General features: G+C 43.9%; 2 protein-coding genes across 5 annotated transcripts in view; one reads left to right on the forward strand and one right to left on the reverse strand.

Annotated features, from left to right (window-relative positions):
* STRN3 (striatin 3) overlaps nt 1-10474 on the reverse strand; it is a 64810-nt gene extending 54336 nt beyond the window's left edge. For all 3 annotated transcript variants that reach the window (XM_089522056.1, XM_089522055.1, XM_089522054.1), the window contains exon 1: nt 10022-10474. In XM_089522056.1, coding sequence (XP_089378182.1) covers nt 10022-10342 — 321 coding nt within the window. In that variant the 5' untranslated portion in view covers nt 10343-10474. The remainder of the gene's footprint in view (nt 1-10021) is intronic.
* A 105-nt stretch (nt 10475-10579) lies between these two features.
* AP4S1 (adaptor related protein complex 4 subunit sigma 1) overlaps nt 10580-25062 on the forward strand; it is a 29794-nt gene continuing 15311 nt past the window's right edge. Inside the window, exons 1-2 of one of the 2 annotated variants that reach the window (XM_089522057.1) lie at nt 10580-10736; nt 24311-24447. The gene's annotated coding sequence lies outside the window, so the exon portion shown is untranslated. The remainder of the gene's footprint in view (nt 10737-24310; nt 24448-25062) is intronic. The other variant, XM_089522060.1, reaches the window with a different exon arrangement.

The raw sequence follows: 25062 nt of genomic DNA on the forward strand, positions 1-25062 counted from the left end.
CATTTTATGTTGTGTTGATTTTTAACTATTTTTTAATTTTTGTAAGCTGCTTTGTGTCCCAATCTGGGGAAAAGGCAAATAAATAAATGAAAATCTGATACTAGAGGTAGAAATAACATGGAAAGTAGATAGGTTCCTAGACCACAAAAAAAGAAGAGCAGTTCAACATGTTTCACCAATGTTTTTATTCCAAACTAACAGTATATACATGTAAAATAAAACTATTAGGACAGGTAAGTTTTGGATAGATAAACAAAAATGTTTTGAAACTTCCAGAAACCACTTGAAAACTTCTTCCAAAATACATCCAGAGATGACCTTTCACCACCCTTCACTGTTGTTATTTTCATTTTGGTGACCAAATTTAGAGGTCTGTTTTTAAAAACATGATAGGGATAGCTGGTGAGGCAGGCTAATTCACTTTCCCCCTTTTTCTGTTTTGCTGTTCACACCTGCTCAGTAAGGGATTCTAGAGGAAACTGCTGTTACTTTGTCTGCTATACGTAACTGGAGTAGCAGCTGAGGAGTATTCTGCTCTTTTCCAGCTCAAACTTTATTGCATCTTTATTATAGGCACTCTGCTGCAACCTCACCTGAACATCTGTGTTTCTCCAGTTCTTCACCCCTCTCCCAAAACTAATAGTGTCTTTAAAAACTTTCATCTAGACATAGGACAAAGAGGAAAAGAGGAGGGCGGGGAGGGGGAACGTATTAAAAGGAGCTTCTTTGTCAGAGGCTTTGTTAACTGGGGTATGCCTGTACAAAATTTGTAATTATAACTTTCATGTTTGATGTGCAGTATTTTAACATCTAAACAGCCCTGAAAGGGAAGAGTTCAAGCCGCCCGAGAGAAAGCTGGATCAGGGCTGCAGGCCCAAAAAGAGGTGGCAAAATGCCACTCCTTTTTGAGGGCAAAAAGCCAGCTTTTCCACCACAGCTGCTGCTTTGTGGCACTTCTGCAGTGGGTGGCGTTTAAATGCCATGCTGCCAGAGTGCTGCAAAGCTGCCCGCTGTGTGGGTGTGCTGGCAGCGTGACGCCAGCTTGGGGATGGCATCAGAGTTTGCAGCATCCAAACTCCGTACTCTGATGCTGCCCCAAGCCAGAGCAAAGAGGCGATCTGTTTTGGCCCTAAGTCATTACATTACTATCCCCTTGTTCAAATAAACTCAGTTATCTTCTTTTAAGGCGTGGGAAATTTACTCATAGGGGGTGGGATAAGGAAAAAGTCTGCGGCACCACTGGTAGTAGAGGGAGATATTGAAACTCAGTGTAGGAGTAGGACTTCTCTATACTGACAAGAAACTTTGACAAGTTTTCAATGAGGCTGACAGCAATATTTTTAGTCATTGCAGTGGGAGGGGGGAACTCAGGTTACTCTGCCATAATCTTTTTATGATTCTTTTTGAATTACAGTGTATATAATATTTAATATTTAAGAAACAGTAAGAACACAAGTCTCAATGTAAAGTAATTTACAAATGCCAATGCAATGTGCTCAGAGATATCAATGCTGCTATGCTATTGCAAATAAATGGACTGATGTTCTATAATTAAACTGTATTAGACGCTCCCAACCTTTTGTCCTCCTATATTTTGAACTTCAGCTCCATAAATCCTGTTAGCCAAGCTGGTTGAGGGTTTCTTGGATCTGAAGTCCAAAACAAATGGCGGACCAAAGGCTGGAAACCACTGAACTATACTGATGAAGCAGGTCAGGAATCCCTTAGGGGAACTGCACTTTCAAAATGCCCTAACTGAATTTATTGCACTAAAGGGTGCCTAAAATTATCTTTACAATTTCAATTTTATATACAATTGAAATTGTAATTATAAGTTTCTGGACACCCTGTATTTATTCAAGCTTACTCCTCATTCAACCAGGCAAACTTGGACCTTGAAGGGTGTGGAAAGCTCTTCAAGAGTTTGTGTTACCAGTAATGGCACAATCTTGCAATGGCCAGCATGAAACAGTTTTTAGCTGCCACTAGTTTCTTGCTGCATGTTGGGATCTGTCTTAGGCACTCACTGTCTTGGTCTTTTTCTGACTAGAGGGAAAATATGTAGTTTGGAAACTATATTCAGTCAAGTTAAAGAAAAGGATGATTTATTTCCTACATAAGTGCATTAAGATTACTATTATAAATTTTTTTAAAAAATAACAAGAATATAATCTTCCTGAGTTTTGAAAGTATACTAGTATACTAGTAATTTAGGCAGGTAAGATGAACTAAGAAAGGAAGCTACAATTTATAGTTGCAGAAGTGAGCCTGCCATACAGGATCATCCATCGATTTTCCCAACCCATTACTGTCAATGGCAGTGTGCTGTCCATTGACTATAATGGGTCTTGAGCACACACTTTTTTCTTTTTTTTTTAGTAAATTTTTATTATTAAAAATACACATTATACGTAATATATACAGTATAATACAATAATGACCACAAACCAATATGAAAGAAAACAAAAACAAAACAGACCAAAAAAAAAACAATAATAATACACCCAAGACATACAAAAAATAAACATATAATGATTAACTATACATTAAGCTCTAGTTTTATTGCTCTATTACAAGAGTTTGTTCGTTACTTCTCTCTCTATTCTCTATATCCTATCTTAACCATCTCGTCTTACCTTAAACTCTCCCTTTCCACTTTCCTTCCTCTATCACTTCTTTCTCCTATCTCTCTCTCTTATCCAAAACTCTACCTACTCTTACCTTCCTCTTCACTTACTTTATCTTCCTCTTATCTTAATCAACATTCTTCTATTCTAATCTCTAAACTCTTCGTAGATTATTTCTTATTTTCTTCAATTCACTAGTAGCTTCTTATATAAACAAATAATGACTTCCTATACCAATCCTGATCCATTAGTGTATGTTTTGACTTTCTGATCCTTTATCTCTTTAAAGTGGATCCTACATTCCTTATTCTATATACATATCATAAACAACACCCATAAATATTAGTAAAGCCGTAAAAGATACATATATATAAATTCCTTTTGCTAATCTTATATTTCATCCCTGATTCTAATTTCAGGTTATAAAAACAATCGCAGTTCGACCCCATTTTTGTTCCAAAAATTTTATAACCTTATCCCATTCCTCGTTTATTTGATTTCCTTGTCCATTTCTCAAGGTTAAAGTCAACTTATCCATTGCTATTGCTTCGTATAATTTGAGCATCCAATCTTCCATTGTTGGGCAAGTCTCATTCTTCCATTTCTGGGCATAACAAATACGTGCTATGGTTACCATATAAAATAAAATCTTTTCATCTTTCCCTATCATTTCATTATCAAAAAGACCTAACAGATATAATTCTGGATTTAAGTTTATTGATTTCCCTAAAATTTCACTAATTTGGCCATTTATCTCTCTCCAGTAGTTTCTAGCTTTTTTACAAGTCCACCAAAGATGGTAAAAGGTTCCAATTTCTTTTTTACATTTCCAGCACTTATTATTATTTAGTTTATAAATTTTTGCTATTTTTTCCGGTGATAAGTACCAATGGTAAAACATCTTGTAGAAATTCTCACGCAGTCCTTGAGAAACTGTGAATTTGAAATTATTTTTCCAAGTTTTTTCCCATTGTGATAGTTCTATGCGGTGGCCTATGTTCTTTGCCCATTTAATCATATGCTCTTTAACCACTTCTTCCTCCATTTCATATTTCAATAATAATTTGTATATCTTCCCGATCGAATTATCCAGACTATCCAACATTAATTTCCTTAGTTCTGACTTTCCTTCCTTAATCTCTACCTTTCGTTGCTTGGTGTCTTCTTTATACCTACTCATAACTTGTGAGTACGCAAACCAATTGATATTCCAACCATCATTATTTATTTTCTCCTTTGACTTCAAATTTACAGTATCTCCATGGTTTTCCAAAAGATCTCTATATCTATACCATTTTCCTTCCCTAACCATCTCTTTCCTATAGAAGGCTTCGTGGGGTGACACCCAACCTTCTATGGTGGGGAATATCCTATTTCTATACTTGTTCCAGACTTTTATTAATGCTTTCCTAATACAATGTTCCTGAAAGGATTTGTTTTGTTTGTCTTTTTCATAAATCAGGTAAGCATGCCAGCCGAAGGTCATTCCTTCTGCTTCTATCTCTAATAGATTGTTATTTTCTAAATTTACCCATTCTTTAAGCCAGGTCAGACTGCATGCTTCAAAGTAAAGTTTGAGATTGGGCAGGTTTAATCCTCCTCTATCCCGTGAGTCTTGCAGTAATTTGAGTTTAATTCTAGCTTTCCTTCCTCTCCAAATGAAGTTTGCCAAATCTCTGTCCCATTCTTTGAATATCTTCTCTAGAATCAAAATTGGTAGCATCTGAAACAAATGTAAAATTTTTGGGAGTATCATCATTTTAATCGTGGCTATTCTGCCCATAATAGATAGGTTTAATTTATTCCATCTCATCAGATCTTGTCTTATATTGGCCCATAATTTTTTGTAATTATTTTCAAAAAGATCTGTTGTTTTACTTGTTATTTGTACCCCCAAATATTTGGGTTTTTCCCCAATTTTGATTCCGGAGACCTCTTCTAGCAGCTTCTCCTCCCCTGATTTCATATTTCTAGTCATGATCATTGATTTATTCTTATTAATTCTACACCCGGTCACTTCTCCGAAGTTCCCTAGAATTTCCATGATTTTATTAATATTATCAATTGGATCTTCAACAAAGAGAATTATATCATCTGCATAAGCCCGAATTTTATAAGTTTGGTTTTTTATTCTTGTCCCTTTAATTTTGTCGTTGGATTTTATTCCTTTTATCAATACTTCCATTACTAACAAAAACAACAGCGGGGATAATGGACAACCTTGTCTAGTTCCCCTTTGTATATTGAAAAAGGATGTCTTCTCCCCATTTACTCTAATTTGAGCTTTTTGATTGTGATATATTTTTTAATCCAATTGATAAAGTTATTCCCTATTTTGATTTTTTCTAATAATTTCAACAATAACTGCCAATTGACTGAGTCAAAAGCCTTCTCCAGATCAATGAACATTATACCAATTTGTTTATCGTTATGCTTCCCATAATATTCCAAAATGTTCAACAAAATTCTTATGTTCTCCCTCATGTATCGTTTTTCATCCACATGGGTGGGTGGCCACTGCGGGTGGGAAAGCGAGCTGTATTTGCAAGCCAGACCAGAGTGTCCTGTTCAAACATGTCCGAGCAAACTGTCAAAGGGGAAATGATTTACAGGGAAATCCTAATCCCTTCATATTACTTGTTGGAGGGGTTAGGATTTGGCAGAGATTCACATTTGCAGGTGGGGGGAGCTATACTGCTTCTGCAGGCTCATACTATGTCTATGGATAGCTCCACTGGCATGAGGCTACAGGTGGCAGTATTCCTACAAGCAGTAACCAAGGGAAGGCCTTCACAGAGAGTAATCTGCAGTAGAGTGCCTTTAAAGCCATCAGATCCAAAGCTTTGATGATCCTTGTGGAGGCTGTTGATTAGTTTTAAGGTAATTTTCTTCCCATTCCAAGCATCACTATCTATTCTAGCTGGTAGGAGGTGGCAGGACTTCAGATACCATATTAGTCATATAGCATTCCATACTCCACTGCCCTGTCCTTCATTTCATGTAACTCTAAGTGGTATAGTCTATTAATACAAACATATGGGCCTTAAAAATGGGCAGAATATCACTGGCTAACCCCGTGGTATCCTGCCTGTGCTTCCCCCCAGATCAGTACCCAGGCTGGTGCAGCAACAGGTGTTCACGCACCCAACCAGCCCGCACTGTGGATTCATGGTGGCGGCATGCCCCTTACCTGCCACTGCCATGTCCATCCTGTCCTTCCCTCTGCCAGCTGTCACTGTATTATTTAGGAAACTCCACAGCAAACATCTGCTCTCTTTGGATCAGATTAAGGCCCCTTGGGCTGGGATCAATCTGGACCTGCCAGATCAATGTCAAGACTGGCCAATCCTGGCTCGGTGTTAATTGCCTGCATCATCCCAATAGGATGACGCCAGGCTGGGATGGAACATGGGCCTTTTGGTCTGTGTGTATAGGCACAAAGAGGCTTGATCCAGCACCCTTTCTACATCAACCCCTGTAATAAAATAATAAACATTCATGTAATCCAGAATCTGCTGTGACATTTCCAGACTATTACTCTTTTAAAAGTTTAGGCAAGATATTATAAAAATAGATCCTATGTTTTAATTTTGAATTCAAAATGTGGCTCTGCTAGTCTCACAAAGACATATATGCATCCTCCATCTTTGTGTACATCAGAGATAAGAATTATGCACCCATCCAGATGGTGATGGACTCAGTTCCCAAAAGCACTAGCCAGTGGTGAGCAATGGTACCTGAACAATATCTGGAAGGCTTTCATGCCCATTTCTGTTGGAAGTGCCCCCTAAAGTCAGCAAAAAGTATGGTCACCCCTCCTTTTTCACAGGGGATCCATTCCAGACCCCCCCTCACAAAAATGGAGTTTTGCTTATATTCAAGCCTTGTGGGAGTGCATAGGCATGCACCTCGGGTACGCGCCCCATTGTTTCCTCCTCCATCCGTCCCTTGTGCATAAGCAAGGGATGCAAGTTTCAAAATCGTGAGAATGGAGGGAGAAATGTATTATTATTCTTTTAAATTATAAACCTGCCATTCCAAAAACTACATCCAGATTTAGTGATACAGATGCATGCATCTTTACATCTATACACCCAGTTTAATGACTATTTGTGTATTAGACAATGACAAATCCAATGTAATGACAATTCACATATTAACCAATGAGAAATCCAGATTCACCACCTTGTATTGTAGGCTATATTTCAAAGGAAAGAACTGGCAAAACTCTGAGATTTCCCTTCCTAACAAAACATAATGAAATTCATGGGATCACCATAAGGCAGCTTGATGGCACACAGTAAATAGCAGAAACCCTGGTCAGTCTTGGATGCTTACATAAGCCTAGGTAATAGCTGAATTTGCAACATCAATTCTTTATTTTGCACATATACAAAAAACAATAACATAAGGCACAAGGGTTAAAGAAATCCACAATCCAGCTCATTTACTAACCCCTTCATGGATTCTCTGCTGATCATGTATATATGCCACACCTGAACATTTCCTCTGATAGTAAAAACTAAACAGGGTTTAGTCTGGTGAATCCTTGAATGAAGAGAACTACAGAGAATGACAAGGAACGAACATGGCTTGAAATTCTGAACAGCTGTGTGACGTCATAATGGCGGCGCCCGTGTATACAGGGCACCACCGTTATCACGCTGCAGGTATGTGCTAGGGTTGCGGGGCGTCTGTAAAGGATGCCCCAAGGCAACCCTAGCATGTATCCAGGCCGGCGCAAAGTGCTGGGCCGGAAAGCGCCTAATGGAAAGAAAGAAGCTGGTAGCTTGAGCTGTTGTAACTTCAGCCTATTTCCTCAGATGCATGTTTGGAGTAGAGAGGCCAGAGACTAAATGAAAGAAATATGGTGGTGATAGCATGAGCTTTCATAAACTTGAGTCTACTTCCTCATAGATAGGTCAGATGTGATTCAATTTCTGGTTTTGTTTCTTGGCCTTTGGGCAGTCTGTTCAGATTTAATAGGATCTCAAGGGCTATAAACTGCTTCAAAGACCCATCAAAGATGTGCATCCCTACTTTAAAAAGTATTTCAGCAAATTCATTATGCAAAGGGACTTGGTAGCACCCTGGAGATTAATGGAAAGAAAGAAGCTGGTACTGCATAATTTCATGAAAAACTATGGAACGCTCTTAAAGACATGGGAAAGTCAATACATTTGATAGTCCCGATGAGAAATCTGTACTAAAGACAAGCGGCAACTGTTAGAACGGTTTCCGATTGGCAAAGGGGTCAGACATGGCTGCATTTTAACACGCTACCTGTTCAACATAAATGCAGAACACGCTGTAAGAAAAGCAGGCTTGGACACAGAAGGAGGAGTGAAAATAGAAGGAAGGAATATCAACCATCTGAGATATAGCGACAACACCATAATACTAGCAGAAACCCTCACAGACCTAGAACTATTACCAAGAAAGATCAAAAAATGAAAGTGCAAAGGCAGGCTTACAGTTGAACATAAAAAACAAAAATCATGACCATGAAGGACCTACATAAATTCAACCTAGACAAACGAGGAAATTGATATAGTTAAATGTTTCATATATCTTGGATCAAACATTAATCAGAAATGAGACTGTAGTCAAGAAATCAGAAGAAGACTAGGAATGGGAATGGCAGCCATGTAAAAACTAGACAAGATCCTAAAGAGTAAAGATACAACTGAACACTACAGTTAATATCGTAGAAGCTACTGTATTCCCCATCACCACGTATGGATGTGAAAGCTGGACGATGAAGGAAACTGAAAGAAAATCAATTCATTTGAGATGTGATGCTGGGGAAGAGTGCCGAGGATCCCATGGGCAGCCAAAAAGACAAACAAATGGGTCCTTGAACAGATCAAGCATGAACTCTACCTGGAAGCCCTGTTACAGACTGCCAAAATAAAGCTGCTTTGGGTCTCTTTGGAGGTATGCTGTTTAAATGATGCATGCATCCTAAGAATCCGGAAGCTGCACCAAAGCTGCACTCCAGTGCTTAGGAATGGAGTCTGGCTTTGGCACAACCTCCGGACTCTTAGGACCCATGCATCATTTAAACAGCATACCTCCAAAGAGACCCGAAGCAGCTTTATTTTGGCAGTCTGTAACAGGCCAAGATGATCAAAATGAGGCTGTTATACTTTGGTCCCATCAAGAGAAGGCCTGACTCATGAGAAAAGGCACTAGTACCAGGAAAGGCAGAGAATCAGTACATACTGGTTCTACAGACGAACATGGCTATATTTTGAATTCAATCATTATTAGATATATATCATTATTAAGTATTATGATTATATAAGTATTGTTATTATACATATATATATATATATATATATACTTATATAATACTACTTTTATAATACTTAATATATATATATCTAAGTATCAGTAACTATTATATGTATTATTAAGTAGCATAAGTATTACTATATAAGTATTGCTATTATACTATATATGTGTGTGTGTGTGTATTAATATATAAATATTATGTATTTATGTGTATTATGTGAATTTAAACGAACAGTACCATTAAAAAAAACCATGCAAAATGGACCCCTGAAAGCAGAACCAAAGTACTGGAGTGTGAAAAGGTTCAGGGATGCTGGGGACAAGCCCAGGGAGGCTCCAGGGGAAGGCGTTGGGGAGACCATGGATGTCAGAGACAGGAGCCAGTGAGGGGGAAGGGAGGCCCAGGGGTCTCTCAAATCTGGGAGGGCGGCAGTGATAGAGAGAGACCTTGCAGCCCTTTGGAGAACGACTGAAAGAAAGAAATGCACTCATCCCTCTATATTTGTGGCTTTGGCTATTCATGGGTTTGATTGATGTGTTCTCTCTGGGAACATCTAGGTCCTCCAGTGCAACTCTATGGTCAACTTTAACTAAAGGTTGCACTGAAAGAGCTAGAGATTCCTAGAGAGGAGCCTCCTCTCGGCCTTTGTGGCTCCTCCAGGGCAGTCCTATGGCCAGCGTCTGTTTCCCTGGAGGAGCTAGAGATCCCTAGAGAGTGCTCTTCTCTCGGGTAGAAACACGGGGAGTGCCCCCGGCCCTGGCCAATCTGGAGGGAGAGTCTTCTTCCTTCCTTTGAGCCTGGGAGGCGCCAGAAGACCCCTCTGGAGGGACTGGTTCTGCATAGAGACAGGGCTGTGTCTCTGGATCCCAAGGAGGACGGAGAGAGAGAGAGAGAGAGAGAGAGAGCGGGCTCACTTCCTTCTTCCCAGAGGACTTTGACAGGAGGCCCAGGCGGGCGCCATGGCGGAAACCAAAATGGCTGCCCCGGCCGGGAAGGGGAAGGGAAGGAAGGCCTCCCGGGCCGACCCTCTCCTGCTCCTGCTGCTGGGTCCCTCTGGCTGCCCTCCTGGCCGGCCCAGGCCCCTGCTCCTCCTCACCTGGAGCTCGGCCCTCTCGACCTCCCAGTGCGCCCTCTCCATCTCGAAGCGCGCCCACTCGTGCTGGATGTAGTGCAGGATCCCCGGGATGGTGTAGTGCTGAGGCCGGGACGCCTCCGAGGCCCCCGCCGCCGCCGCCGCCGCCGCCTCCTGAGCCGGGCCTTGGGCCGAAGGAGGCGGAGGGGGGAGCAGGGGAGGGGGCGAGGGAGGCACCGGCGTCGGATGAGGCGGCGAAGGGCCTGGGCTGAGGGCGGCCCCGGCGTGGGGCGGCATCAGCGGCTGCTGCTGCTGAAGGGCCCTGGCTCCGGGATGTTCCTCCATTGTCTCCTCGGCCTCCTCCTCCTCTCCTCCGCCGCCGCTTCCGCTCTTGCTCCCTCACAGCAGCAGCAGCAGCGCACAGCCGCCTCCTCTGCTGCCACCGCCGGCCGCCATTACAGCCTCCGCTGCTCCATCCTCATCCGCGGCCGGGAGGAGCGGCTGCTTCCCTGCTGGCGCTAGTCCCACCCGCACTCAGCCAGGGAGGGAGGGAGGAGGGAGGGAGGGAGCGGCGCCGAGGAGCATGCTGGGAAACGGAGGGGGAAAGGAAAGGGCTAGTACCCGCCTGGCTGCTTCTGCCGAGTGCGCATGCGCAACGACGTCGCTGTGGCTGAAAAGAGGAGGAAGAGAACGTTGAGGGTGCGCGCGCCGTGGCTGCTGCTCTTTCTCCTGCTGCGCGGTGCGTTGGCCTTTGAATCTCTTCATGCAAAGCGTCCACTCCCCCCAGTCCCCCCCTCTCCCCTGTTCTCTCCGACTCAGTTGGGGAGAGAGAGGGAGGGTCACGTGGCTGGGCTAAGCCTAGATCCCAACCCCTTCTGCCATGCAGGAACTCTCCATCAAAGCACCCCCTTTGACAGACAGCCATCCAGCCTCTGCTCAAAGGCCTCCAAAGAAGGAGGACCCACCGCTCTCTTAGGCAGCGTATTCCACCGTCAGGAAGCTCCTCCTAACGTTGAGGCGGAAGCTCTTTTCCTCTAGCCAGTGGTAGGCTTCAAAGACATAGCCGTGTTAGTCTCTACAATCAGTGCGCAGAGAGGTCTTGTTTGTAGCACCTTCAAGACTCTCCGGAGGAAAGAAGTTGGCAGCATTATTGCTGTTCTTATTATTCAAAGGTATAGCCACGTTACTCTGTAGAATCAGTACATAGAGAGAACTTACAGCACCTTTGAGACTAACAGAAAAGAAAAAGTGGGCAGCATGAGCTTTCACAGGCTCCAGGCTACTTCCTGAAATGCATTTGGTGGGTGGAAAATATAGTTTACCCCCCCCCCCCCATTCTATCAAATGGATCTGAGGAAGTAGACTGAGGTCTATGAAAGTTCATGCTGCCAACTTCTTAATTTCAATTAGTCTCAAACACAAGATCTCTCAACACACTCCTTTCCTCTAGTTTGAACCCATTGTCCCTGGTTCTATTCTCTGGAGCAGCAGAAAACAAGCTTGCTCCATCTTCAATGTGACACACCTTCAAATACTTAAACAAGGCCATCATATCACCTCTTAACCGTTTTAACAACTGCTTCTTAAAACTGCTTTTATCATTTTAAACTGCATGGTGTTTTTTTAAAAATATATATGGTAATTCAATTGTATTTTATGCTGATCTTTAATTGTTTTCCTTAGGCTTTGCTTTATATATTCCTAAATATATATTATCCTATATACAGTTGAACCTCCAGATTTGCTGCTTTTACTTTTGCGGTTTTGATTATTTGCATGTTTGATCAATATGTTCTCTCTAGGAATCCCTAGTCTCTCTGGAGAGATTGTGCTGGAAACTGACCATAGAGTTGCACTGGAGAAAACACTTCTCCAGGCATTTCTAAGTCCTGTTGTTGTTGTGTGCCTTGAAGTTGTTTCTGTCTTATGGCAACCCTGAGGCTAACCTGTTGTGGTGTTGTCTTGGCAGGTTTCTTCAAAGGGGCATTTTGCGTTTGCCATCGAGGGTGAGAAAGTGTGACATGCCCAAGTGCAATAGTGAGGAGACGGATGGGGTTACTTCGGGGATATTAGGGGTACGCCTGATGGAAGAAGTACGTTTTAAGCCCTTTTTTGAATTGGTCCAGAGAGGTGGCCGAGCGGAGCTCACCGGAAAGCGAGTTCCAGAGGTTGGGGGCCGAGATGGAAAAGGCCCTCTGTGCAGTAGTAAAATATCTTACCTCCGGAACTCGCAGCAGTTGCTTCTCGGCTGATCTGAGTGTGCGGGGCGGATTGTATGGAGAGAGGCGGTCCTCCAAGTACCCTGGGCCGAAACCATGTAGGGCTTTATAGGTAATAACCAACACCTTGTATTGCCCCCGGAAGCGAATAGGCAACCAATGAAGATCTTTAAGAATTGGGGTTATATGGCTGGTCCTGGACGAACCAGTGACCAGTCTCGCTGCCATATTCTGAACCAATTGGAGCTTCCGAGTATGGTACAAGGGTTGCCCCATGTAGAGAGCATTACAGGAATCCAAACGAGAGGTTACCAGAGCATGTACCACCGTTTCAAGGTCCCCCCGGCCCAGGTAGGGTCGCAGCTGGCATATCAGCCTAAGCTGATAACAAGTGCTCCTGACTGTCGCATTCACCTGAGATGTGAGGTGGAGCGACGCATCCAGGAGCACCCCCAGACTGCGAGCTGAGTCCTTCACGGGGAGCGTAATCCCGTTCAGGACAGGTGGACAAACAGCCATCCCCGGGCCAGGGGAACCTATCACGAGTACTTCCGTTTTCTCTGGATTCAGACTGAGTCTGTTTTCCCTCATCCAGCCCATTACCGACTCCAGACAGGCGTCTAGAGGAGAGATGCCATCCCTGGTCACTGCATCAGTCGGAGACACAGAGAAGACTATTTGGGTGTCATCAGCGTACTGATAACACTGCGCCCCGTGTCTCCGGATGATCTCTCCCAGCGGTTTCATGTAAATGTTAAATAGCATAGGGGACAGAATGGCTCCTTGAGGGACACCAGATGTAAGTTCCCTCTTATCGGAGCACACGTCCCCCAGCTGCACCATCTGGGACCGACCCGAGAGGTAGGAATGGAACCACTGGAGCGCAGTGCCCCCAATTCCTAACTCCCTCAGGCGTTCCAGAAGGATACCATGGTCGATGGTATCGAAAGCCGTTGAGATGTCTAAGAGCACCAACAGGGACACGCTACCCCTGTCCATGCCCAGATGGAGATCATCAACCAGGGCGACCACGGCAGTCTCAACCCCGTAGCCCGCCCGGAAGCCGGTTTGAAATGGGTCTAGAAAATCAGTATCATCCAAGACCGATTGAAGCTGGATGGCAACCGCCCTCTCGATCACCTTCCCTAAAAATGGCAGTAGCGAAACTGGGCGATAATTGTTATGCATCAGGGGGTCAAGGGAGGGCTTTTTTAACAACGGTTTTACTATAGCCGTTTTCAAATTGGATGGAAATTGCCCATCCCTGAATGATGTATTTATTACCCAGTGTAACAAAGTGGTTACAACCGGTCCCCCCTGAGCCGCTAGCCACGAGGGACAGGGATCGAGAGAGCAGGTTGTCCTCCTAACACTTCTAAGGATCTTGTCCACATCCTCGGTACTTACAGACTCAAAGTGATCCAGTACAATTGAGTCCACGGAAGCTCTGGAGACCTCTGTACTGGTTTCTGACCCAACAATGGCGTCGAGATCAGCTCTTATCCGAGAGGTTTTATCCGCGAAGAAGTTGTTAAATTGGTCACAGCAGGCCTTGGATGGTTCCAAAATAGGGCTCAGGGAGGAGGGAAGCTGAGTAAGCTCCCTCACTACCCTGAACAGCTCTGCCAGATGCGACTCCGCGGACGCGATACGCGCAGCATAGAACGAATTCTTTGCTGCGTCTATCGCCACTGCATAGTCCTTCAAAAGAGAGGCTAGGAGTGCCTTGTCGGCTAAGTGATGGTGTCTCCTCCATTTGCGCTCTAGTCATCGCAGGACCCACTTCCTTGCCCGGAGATCTTCTGTATACCAAGGCTGTTTATTGGAAGCAGGCCTGAGAGGACGCTTGGGAGCAATACTGTGTATAGCCCTGGAGAGATCAGTGTCCCAGGTGTTTGTCAGGGCATCAACAGAATCGCCGTCACATCCAACCATATACCCCTCTAGGGCTTCTTGGAACCTTTCGGGTTCCATCAGCCTTCGAGGGTGGACCATTCTAATAGGTCCGCCACCCCCAGGAGGGATCTGGGTAGATGCCTTGATTTTTGCCTCTACCAGGAAATGGTCCATCCATGACAAGGCGCATTTCCCTGCAGAGGCAGGCCTTCCAAGTCAAATGTTACCTTTGTAGGGAAAGTGGTATATTGTTAGGCTGTAAGTTGCCAGCGCGTCCTAAATGTTGGGACTGGCATTTTACCCAGCAGAACACTAAGTATGGCTAGTTATCATCCAGCACTTCCAAAAAGTAGGGAAACGGAAGAAATGACGGGCTGTTAAAAACAATTCTTTGCATTGGTTGTCAGTTTTTTAAAAACTGAAAATGTCTACTTTCTATGCTTCATTCTGCTTCCAAAACCTCTTGCTAATAGTAATTTCTCTCACAGTTTATAGTCTTTCAGTGGGGAGCTACTGTTTACTGCTTCTTCAGCTCACTTGAAATGGTTTCCCTGATGCTGGGTTATGCCAGCAAAAGATTCTTGGCGTTGCAGTTGCATTCCTCACATGTCTGTAGCTGACTCCTTGGGTGGACAAGGAGACTGCTTCCCCCACCACATGCACTGCACACTCTTTCTCCCCGAGGGCATGAAGCATACTCTGATTTTACCAGTACTGCTGTTATTATTACACTGTCACCCAAAGTAGCAGGGCAGCAAATAGAAACAAGTACAGGCAGCCAGCTTCTTGTATCAAATTACTACTATGAGTTTGAGATTAAATTAAGCGAGGTTAGCCTCTCAGTGCATGAAGAGGCATTGCTTTCTGAGTGTTCCCTCGAGGGAAGCTTTGGAAACTCCATCTCTGGAAACTCCATTGTGGGGATATTTAAAACAGAGCTAGAGCTACAGGGAACATGTGTTCTTTGGCCTTTCATAAACTACGCAGTCATCTTTACAGGCTAGATGCTTCTTAAAAGGAACAGCCTGATAGACAAGTGCTTGCGTGCTCTCTCTCTTTCTATGTGCATAGCATTTTATATTTTCATAAAAAGTGAAAGAGAACACTTGAAAGTAAAGGTGGATTTCCTTTAAATAAAAGGACTATAGTAAAGTATCCTTTCCCACTCTAAACACTTAAGCATAAGTAAGTCTCATGGGGAAAAATCCTTTCCATTGCAAAGGAAATATTAAGATAACTGGGTTTTTAAGGCCACAGTCATGAAACCATTGTGCATAGTAGAGTCGATAGCCATGCCCTCTTCTGCAGTCACCAATGTAATGCTCCAGTTGTTCTAACAGGAACAAACACCTGCAAAATTTATTCAGCCATTCCGAAAATTTATTCAATCTTTAGTAAGGAGAAAAACCAGAGAGACAAGGTCAAACAGGTACCTGTGAGTCACTTGTTGTTACAGGCTCACCCAAAACAGTAAAGAACATCACTTGTCATCTAGCTTTCTTGAGCAAAACATTTCTTCTCATTTGCCTTGAGTGGAAGGCTTATAAGGAATTTTCCAACCCCCTTGCTATACACACACAAAGGAATACATACAACAGTAAACAATTAGAGGAAGATACAAAGCCAGGACCTGGTTCCTGCAAAAAAGCAAACAAAAAAAACCCCTCAGTTCTAGTTCTGTTGTCATAAGCACTTGAGCATAAACAGTGAAAACGAAAATACTAATGAATGGCACAATGTACCCGAAAAGTCTTGGTGACATCTTGCCAGTCCACTCTGGATAGGTTAGCACTATAATTGCATTTTAAATATTAAAATACTCAATGAAATATGGAAAAGTCAGGAATGTGACACAGAGAACACGTGCATTGCAACTAGCTTGAAACATTGCAGTCTTGATCCTCTCTACAATGAGTGAATAAAGAATGACAATTCCAATTAACTGCTGTTCATCATCCTATGCCATTTCATCACCAGAGATGATGATCCACTTTAGATCACCATAAGTTGTTACTCTAGAGTGGATCACAGGGGGTGAAAAGTATGGCTGGGTTGGGGTAAAAAAAATGGAATCCAGAAGTTACTTCTGAACTTTTTCCAGCTGATACTCAGTCAAACATAAAGTTGATTTGTGGATTCAGGTTTTTTGATGTCTAACATGGCTCCAAATAATGGTTTGAATCATTTTACAGGCATTTCCCCCTGCCCTTTAATCATTTTGATCAGAGTGCAGGTTCCAGGAGGCTTGGTGTGGACTTGGCACCTATGAAAACTGGTTGGGGTTACATGAGGCTCATTGTCCGCATTTCACTGTCTAGAGCAGGGGTTCCCAACCTGGGGGTCGTGATCCCTTTGCGGGGGTCGTGATCCCTTTGCGGGGGTCGCCAGGTTGGGAATCCCCCCTGCCTCCCCCTCCCCTTTTCTCCACGGGTGCCGGCGCTAGCGCAGGCACCGCGTGGGGAAAAGGGGAGGGGGCGGGGCTCCCTCCTCTTTCCCTTCTCCCTGCTAGTGCTGGCCATCGCAAGGAGAAGGGGATAGGGCGGGGTCGCCTCCTCTCCCTCCCTTCCTGCAGCTGCCAGACAGCCGCGGAGAGGAAGGGAAAGGGGCGGGGGTCCTCCTCCTCCCTCCCTCCCTTCCCACGGCTGCCAGACAGCTGCGGGGAGGCAGGGAAGGGAGCGGGGGTCCTCCTCCAGACAGCCACAGGGAGGCAGGGAAGGGACGAGGGTTGCCTCCTCCTCCTCCCTCCCTTCCCGCGGCTGCCAGACAGCCGCGGGGAGGAAGGAACGATCGGGGCTGCGTCCTCCTTTTTTCCCCGCAGCTGCCAGGCAACCACGGGGAGAAGGGGACGGGACTGCAAGCCCCAGAGGCCTTTGCGTCCAGAAGTCCCGCCCCTTCTCCCCTGGTGGCCTCCCTAATTGGTTGGGAGGCTGAGAAGGGGCGGGACTTCCGGCCACAAAGCCTGCTGGGGCTTGTAGGCGGCTGGAAGTCCCGCCCCTTCCTAGCCTCCCAACCTATCAGGGTGGCCACAGGCGGGACTTTCCTCCCCAAAGGGGGTTGCGGCCCAACAAAGGTCTAGAGCATACCATCTCTGTGTGTGTGTGTTTTACAGTGGGCCTGATACACTGGTGTCCACAATTCGCCACAGCCCATATTATTCAATGGTGGTTCATCGCCACCCATTAAGTAACATGGGTCGTGACTGTCCACATTTTTTCATATCCATGGGGCAGCCTGGAATTGTACCCCTGTGAATGCAAAGGGCCCACTCTACTGCATAAAATGAGTACCATAATGAAATCCAGTAACTGAATCAGATATTGTAGATATCAGATGCCAAAGGTATGGTTAATCCAATGAGAGTAAAAGTCATTCCCTTATTACACAATGTTGAGCAAGGATTTGCTATTGAATTTATACTTGAAAGTGTGTTTTAGCCAACCACCAAAATGAAAACAGCTGTATACAGTACTTGTTTGCTATGGTCACAAAATTACATTTTTTTAGATTAAGAACACAAGAAAAGCCTCATTTAAGACCAAAGGCCTATTAAGCCCAGTATTTTATTCACATGGTGCTTAAACAGCTAGGAAGTGCAGAATTTTGAATTAAATAGTCTCCTTCTGCAACTGGGTTCTCTAAAATCTGGTAAAGAGGGTCCTAGTGCCTCTAATACTGGAAGTGATACATAGCCATAATGACTTTTTGCCTTATCATCCATTATTTTGTTAAATTCAGAGGCAAAGCTGTGTTACTTTGGAAAATTAGTATGCAAAGGGATCTGATAGCACCTTTGAGACTAATTGAAAGACAGAAGCTGGAAGCATGAGCTTTTGTAAACTTGACTCTTCTTTCTCAGATGCATAACCTTTTAAAATAGCAATGTGCATCTTTGATGGGTCTATGAAGCAGTTTACAGCTTTCGAGACTCTATTAAGGCTGAACAGACTGCCCAGCAGCCAAGAAACAAAACTAAAATTGAATCGTACCTGGCTTTGAAAAAGCAGATACAGGCGAGTTACAGACTGCCATTTAGAGGAAGGGGCGTGCTAGGGTTAGGAAGGTTGCCCCTTCCTAACCGGCCCTGTTCCCAACATGCGTGGAGCGCATCCTAAATGGCAGCGCCCATCCACATGGGCGCTGCCATTTTTACATCGTGGACGCTGTGTGTCCAGACGTGGCGCGACGGAAGTGACGCCGCGAGTGCGCGCCTCGCGGCGCCACTTCCGGGGACCAAAAAGGAGCGCTGTTTCAGCGCTCCTTTTTCACTGCGGCCAGAAGCCTCGTGGTCTGGCCGCTGGGGCTTCCCGCCGCAGCTAATGGCGGCAGCGGAAGAACGGCCGCTTGAGGGCGGTCTGTAACGCGCCATTGTTTGCTCTCTGTACCAATGGATTCTACATCCACAGTTTGTATTTTTTTAAAAAAATTCCAAAAAGCAAACCTTGAATTTGCCATTTTGTATAAAGGACACCATCTTATTATGCCATTGTATATAATGAAGCTTGAACATTCTTGGATTTTATTACCCACAGTGGGTCCTGGAATCAAACCTTAAAGCAGTAGTCCCAAAACCTTTTTGGGCTACTGCCCTCTTTTTTCTTGGACACTACCACATACCTATTGCTTGATATTAGGTCTACTGGTCTACAAATTAAAAACAACCAATCTGGGTCACTACTCCCTTTGCATCTGCTCACCTTGGGAGCAACAACCAAGTAGCTGGCTGAGAAGCAATTGAAAAGTGCCACACCCATACCAGTCTTGCAGCAAAGGCCAGTGTGGGTGACAGGCTTCTTGGTTGCCACTCCTTTTCTACAGGCTCAGTGTCCAAGCAGCTGCCTGACCAGCAACTAAAATGTCTCACCCATGCCAGCCTTGCATCAAAGGCCAGCGTGCGTGAGTGTCTTATTGGTCACTGCTCAGCCAGTTGTTTCATTGCTGCTCCTAAGGTGGCGATACAAAGAAAGCAGCAACCAAGCAAGTGGCTGAGCAGTGACCAAGCAGTCCTCTTGCACATGCTGGCAAAGGCTGGCATGAGTGAGAGGCTGCTCGGTCACTCTTGACTAGCTTCTTGGTCGCTGCTCACTTTGCACCCAGTCACTTTGGGAGCAACAACTGAGCAGCTGGTTGAGCAGCAGGTGGGAATGCCACATGCTCACTGCAATGAATCAGTCTGTCCTAAAATGGTGCCACTCTAATACATAGAAACAGTGCCCTGTGCCCAAGCCAACTGCCTCTGCTAGTAAAAGACACAGCTAAAGGAGTGAGCTTGTTCCAACAGGTGAAGAGCAGGAGACACCACCACACAAAGTGATTAGTGAGGCTGCACAGTAGTTTTAAGGGACCCTGGAAAGAGAATTTTCATGCAATCCTACTCCCCACCATGGTCATAAAGACTGTTGGTTCTCATTGTCTTTCTTGCACACCAGTACTTTTATTGAAATGCCCCAAAGCCCTCTTTTCCTCACCACCCTCCTACTACCAACTATTCCCTTACCACTCCCCTGGATTTTTCCACCACCACCATAGAGGCAGAACTGCCACTTTGAGAATCACTGTACTAGAGGATACCAAGGCCCCACTGTATTTTTAAATGTTAAACAATGCAGTGGGAGTGTGTTTTGTGAACTGTTGCTAGTCATGGAAGATTCCAGGAGAGTCAGTTGACTTTGGAGGGAGGGGATGGTTATAGGGAGTCTGGGAGGATTGGGGCCTGTAAAGGAACACCCCTGTTTTTAAAAGCCATCCAGACTGTTGACTTTCACATTCACCAGTATCTGCATTAACCTCTACTACAGTATTATACAATTGTTCCACCATTTTCGTGGACTTGGAATCTGCGACTCTCGCCCGTTTGCGGACGACAAATGAAGGCGGACAAAATGGGGTGGGCGCCTCTGGCGCATGCATGGCTATGGATGCCTGCCATTCAAGCCAATGGGGTTTGAATATTGGCCATTTTCTGTTTTTGTGGGGGAGTTTGGAATGGATCCCCCACGAAAACAGAGGAGCGACTGTACTCTACAATCCTAAAGTGTGGATTAATTGTAATAAATTATTATACTATAATTGATATTGATAGTATGGAGGATTAATTATATCTCTTGCTTTCTTCTGCGTCTGGTGTTGCTTTTTATGTTAAAATGGCCTGCTCCCCACCTGAAATTTCATAACTAGAGGATATGCCAAAAACACTACTGTATACTTTTTAAAAATCATTATGTAACTTGCAGAACTGTAGGCAAGGACTGAAGTCTCTTCCCTGCCCCCATGCATTTTTCAGATATTACAAAATATTATTCTTCTATGTGACTGAAAAGATAATATAATAAATAAAAGTTTGCAATTTTATTTGGCATAGAAAGAGTGAAAAAAATCTGTATAAAAGTCAATTAGCAACACAGTAATTACTTCAAATTAATAGGTAGCCGGTTTAAAACAAACAAAAGTAAGTAATTACTCAACACATAATTAACTAATAATCCATTTCCATAGGATGTTGCAATTTGGTGCTGGTGCTGTTTAAAAGGGTTAGATCATTATCTAGATGAGAGATATAAATCTAATGAATAGCTGTAACAGTAAAATCCACAATGAAAGTATTCAGAGACTCTTTGCTAAGTGTCTGATTCAAGAGGACAAGTTGAGGCTCAAAGCTATGTGAATGTAATACTCTCTGCCTTGGACATGGTTTCCCACTAATTGCTGGGGTAAAAGCATGTTGTCCATGTAACGCTCTGTGGCCACTTTGCTGGTGATGAATATATACCTGTATTTTAGGGCTAAACACTTTCAGATTCTGCCCTTTCTATTTTTCCCAGTGTCAGCTGTAATGATAAATTGGGACAGACATCAACATTATGTACTGACTAGTGCTTCAAGGATCTGTCCTGAACCTAGTGTTGTTTAACAACTTTATAATGATTTAGGGCACAAACAGACAGGCTAAAATAAAGCTGCTTCGGGTCACTTTGGAGGTATGCTGTTTAAATCACACATGCATCTTAAGATGCCAGAAGCTGTGCCAAAACTGCGCTCCAGTCCTTAGGACTGGAGCGTGGCTTTGGTGCAGCTTCTGGCCTCTTAGGACGCATGCAGCAAAATACAACAGCCTCTGGTTTGTCATCTTGTCTTCCAGGGAGAGTTCAGGCTTAATCTGTTCAATTATTTGTTGTTGTTTTTTTGGCTATCCACTCTTCTCCAGATTGGCTCAGATTAGTTGATTTTTTTAATCTGCTTTCTTCACTGTCCAGCACTCACATCTGTACATAATGATGGGGAAGACAGTGGCTTTGGCATTTCTAACTGCAGTGCTCAGTTGTATCTTTACAGTTTAGGGTCCTGTCTAGTTCTTTCATGGCTGCCCTTTCCATTTCTAATCCCTTTCTAAGTACCTGACAGCAGACTCATTCTAATCAATGTTTGATCCAAGGTATGGGAAATCTTTGACTATTTCAATTTCCTCATTTTCTAGGATGAATTTATATAGATTTTCCATGGTCATTATTTTTGTTTTCTTTATGCTCAGCAGTAAATCCTGCCTTTGCACTTTCTTACTTGATCTTCCTTAAGCTAAACATGAGTCAGCAGTGTGATGTGTTAACTAAAACAGCTAATGCAGTTCTGGGCTGCATCAACAGGAGTATAATATCCAAAACAGAGGGAACTGTAGTGCTACTCTATTCTACTTTGGTCAGACTTCACTAGAATACTGTGTCCAGATGACACAACAAGAAGGTTATTGACAAGCTGGTGTGTGTCGAGAAAAGGGCAACCAAAATGGTCTGAGGTCTGGAATGCAAGCCTTATGAGGCACGATGTAGTGTGTTGGGTATGTATAGCTTGGAGAAAACTTGAGAGATGACGTGATAGTGTCCCTCTTTAAATACCTTTTGTTATGTAGAAAATGTAACTTGAACTATTAGATTCAAAGAACAAAAAAAGGGATTCCACCTAAATATTAGGAAGAGCTTATTGACAGTAAGTTCAGTCATGGAACAGAGGGTGTTAGAGTCTCCTTCTCTGGAGATGTTTAAACAGAGGTTGGATGGGAATACATTCGGCCCTTCTTATACACAGATTTTTTATACACAGATTCAAGCATCCACGGTTTGAAAATGTTAAAAAACGTATAAATTTCACATATCAAACATTGATTTTCCATTTTTTATAAGGGACACCATTTTGCCATGTCATTATATTTAATGGGATGTGAGCATCCACGGATTTTGTTATCCACGGGGGATCTTGGAACCAAACCCCAACATATAACAAGGGTCCACTGTATTTTAGGAGTGCTGTAACTGGGTATTCCTGCATGGCAGGGGTTGTCCTAGATGGCCCTTTGCCTCCTTCCAATTCATAAGATTCTATGATGAATTCATTGAGTAATTCTTCGTGTTCTTTGTGTTAGGCCAGGGGTCAGCAACCCGCGGGCCACATCCGGCCCGCGGAGGCAGCAGGACCAGCCCCGGCCCGGTCCTGCCGCCGCTGCCGCCTCTTCCTCCTCCTGGGCTGCTTGACCACGCTGCCCTCCTCCTCCTCCACCGCGCAGAGGAGGAAGAGGAGGGCCGCGCGGCCTGAGGCAGAGGAGGCAAAGGGGGAAGCCCCGCGCCACCCTCCCTGCCTCCCCGCACGGGCCCGCGCCGCCCACCTCCTTCTCCTCTGCCTCCTCCACCCCGCCCCCAGGCCGTGCGGCGCATGGAGGAGGGGAGAGGAGAAGAAGGAGGAGGGGGAGGAGGAGAAGAAAGAAGAGGAGGAGGGGGAGCAGGAGGAGGAAGAGGAGGGGGAGCAGAAGGAGGAGGAGGAAGAGGAGGAGGGGGAGCAGAAGGAGAATAAGGAGGAGGAGGAAGAGGAGGAGGAAGAGATGGTGAGTGGCCAGAGGCCTCAAGGTTTTTTAAATTTTTATTTTGGGTGCTTTTAATGCTAACAAGTTTTGACAGTGATAGTGTGGTGGTGGTGGTGATGATGATGATGATATGAGTCAGCTTGAGAGGCATGCAGGCACTGTTTCTTAAGCCGAGAGAGTGTCACCTTCCAAAGTGTGTTTTGGGTGCTTTTTAATGCTAACAAGTCTCCCTTGTTTTGACAGTGATAGTGTGATGATGATGATGATGATGATGATGATGATGATGATGATGATGATATGAGTCAGCTTGAGAGGCATGCACACACTGTTTCTGAAGCCAAGAGAGTGTGACTTTCCAAAGTGCCTTTTCTGTGTGTTTTTGGTTCTTTAATGGTGATATTGATATCAGAAAGCCTCTGAGGCAAGGCCAATGTAAATTGCTCTGATTTTTACAAACCCATGCGCAATGAAGAAAAACCAAAGTCCCTTGACCAAGTACACACTTCTGAGAAGTACACTTGGTGCAAGAACTGTGAAACCACCTTGGCATGTTCAATATGCATAGCCATGTGAACCCATGTTCAGTGTGAAACCCAAAGAATTTGGTTATGCAATAAGCCTCTGAAATATGCAAGAGATTGCCATGTTAAGTAACGCCATGTTCAATGCTGAAATGTGCTGTTTGGAATGGGGGGAGGGGGGGTTGGCCAGAAAGGGAAGTCCATTTCTGCCATCTGTCTAGGAATAATGCCCAAATGTCCTCCATTTTGATAATGCCTAAGAAAGATGCATTTATATTAACATTTTAAAAAAATCATCCAATTTTTTCACATGTCCTCCATTTTAAAAAATGTGTCCTACATTTGAAAATGTTGTCCTATATTATTTAATTATTTATTATTTTGCTCCCCCTCGGTTGTCTGGGGGACACCAACCCGGCCCCCAGCTTAAAAAGGTTGCCTACCCCTGTGTTAGGCCATCCAGCCTCTGTCTGTCTCAACTTTTAATCTGCAGTATGGTTGTGAATATGGAATCAAGAGTTGATAGTTTTGCTTGATCCATCCATTCTTAATAAAGAAAAATGTAAGCTTGCAAATTTAGCAGTTAGGGAATCCCTTTTTAAATAGCTGTTGAATTTTGAGTAATCAGACTTTGACATTTTGTCCTTTTTGAAAGCTGCCTTGGGTCCCATGTCAGGAAAATGGTGGCCATTATCTAATGTTGTTAAAAATGACTACAGAAGAAGTGCTTTAAGAGCTCCACATTTAAAATAGTGTTTACATTTATTTTGTGCTCTTTCTCTAAGCCTCTGGAATGCCCTCACCTTTCAGTAACTATTCTGTCTCTTCACAGAGGTGCCATAACTGAAGCTGCTAACAATGACCACAAACCATTTTGTGGGATTTAAAGAGTTCTCTTGAGATGGGGTTAAAGCTATTGCAAGCTTGTGTGGAAAGAGGACCTCCAGTGCTCTGAGAAACACTGGAAAGGTGAATGAAAATTGAAGTCTTATACTATGTTGAGCATTTATTACAAGGTTTATTTATTACAAACATTTATTACAGCATAAACCACATGATACTTACAATCACGATTTTTCATGTTTACCTACATGACATATATATAGAGCTTCTTGGAAGAATTGATCAAGGTATGTCTAAAAGCTAAATACAATTCTGTTGTCTCTGAGAAAGGCCTTTATAAAATATGAAGCAGCCATTTGTAATTAATGCTTTAACATGGGTGGAGCTACTATCCTATAAGTGAATCTTGATGAAATTAAATTTTCTGACTAAAGATTGAGTTTCACAGACATTACTCATGTAAAAAGAGTACGTAAAGGAGTGTTCCTTTTTACTAACTTCCTGACATAATTGGGTGTCTTACTCACATAACTGGACTATACGTTGCAGATAGGGTTGCCATAAGTCAGGACCTCCAAACCGGGACAGATGTAGGACAAAATTTTAAAATGTAGGACACTTTTTTTAAAATGGAGGACGCGCGGAAAAATAGGTGATTTTTAAAAAAATGTTAATATAAATGCGGAGGGGGCCCGGCCTGTCAGGAGGGGAGGGGGGCCAGGCGGGGAAGGAATCCTCCCT

This window comes from Sceloporus occidentalis, unplaced genomic scaffold (assembly GCF_023333645.1).
Source record: "Sceloporus occidentalis isolate IW3139 unplaced genomic scaffold, rSceOcc1.0.p SCAF_4, whole genome shotgun sequence".
Lineage (NCBI taxonomy): Eukaryota > Metazoa > Chordata > Lepidosauria > Squamata > Phrynosomatidae > Sceloporus > Sceloporus occidentalis.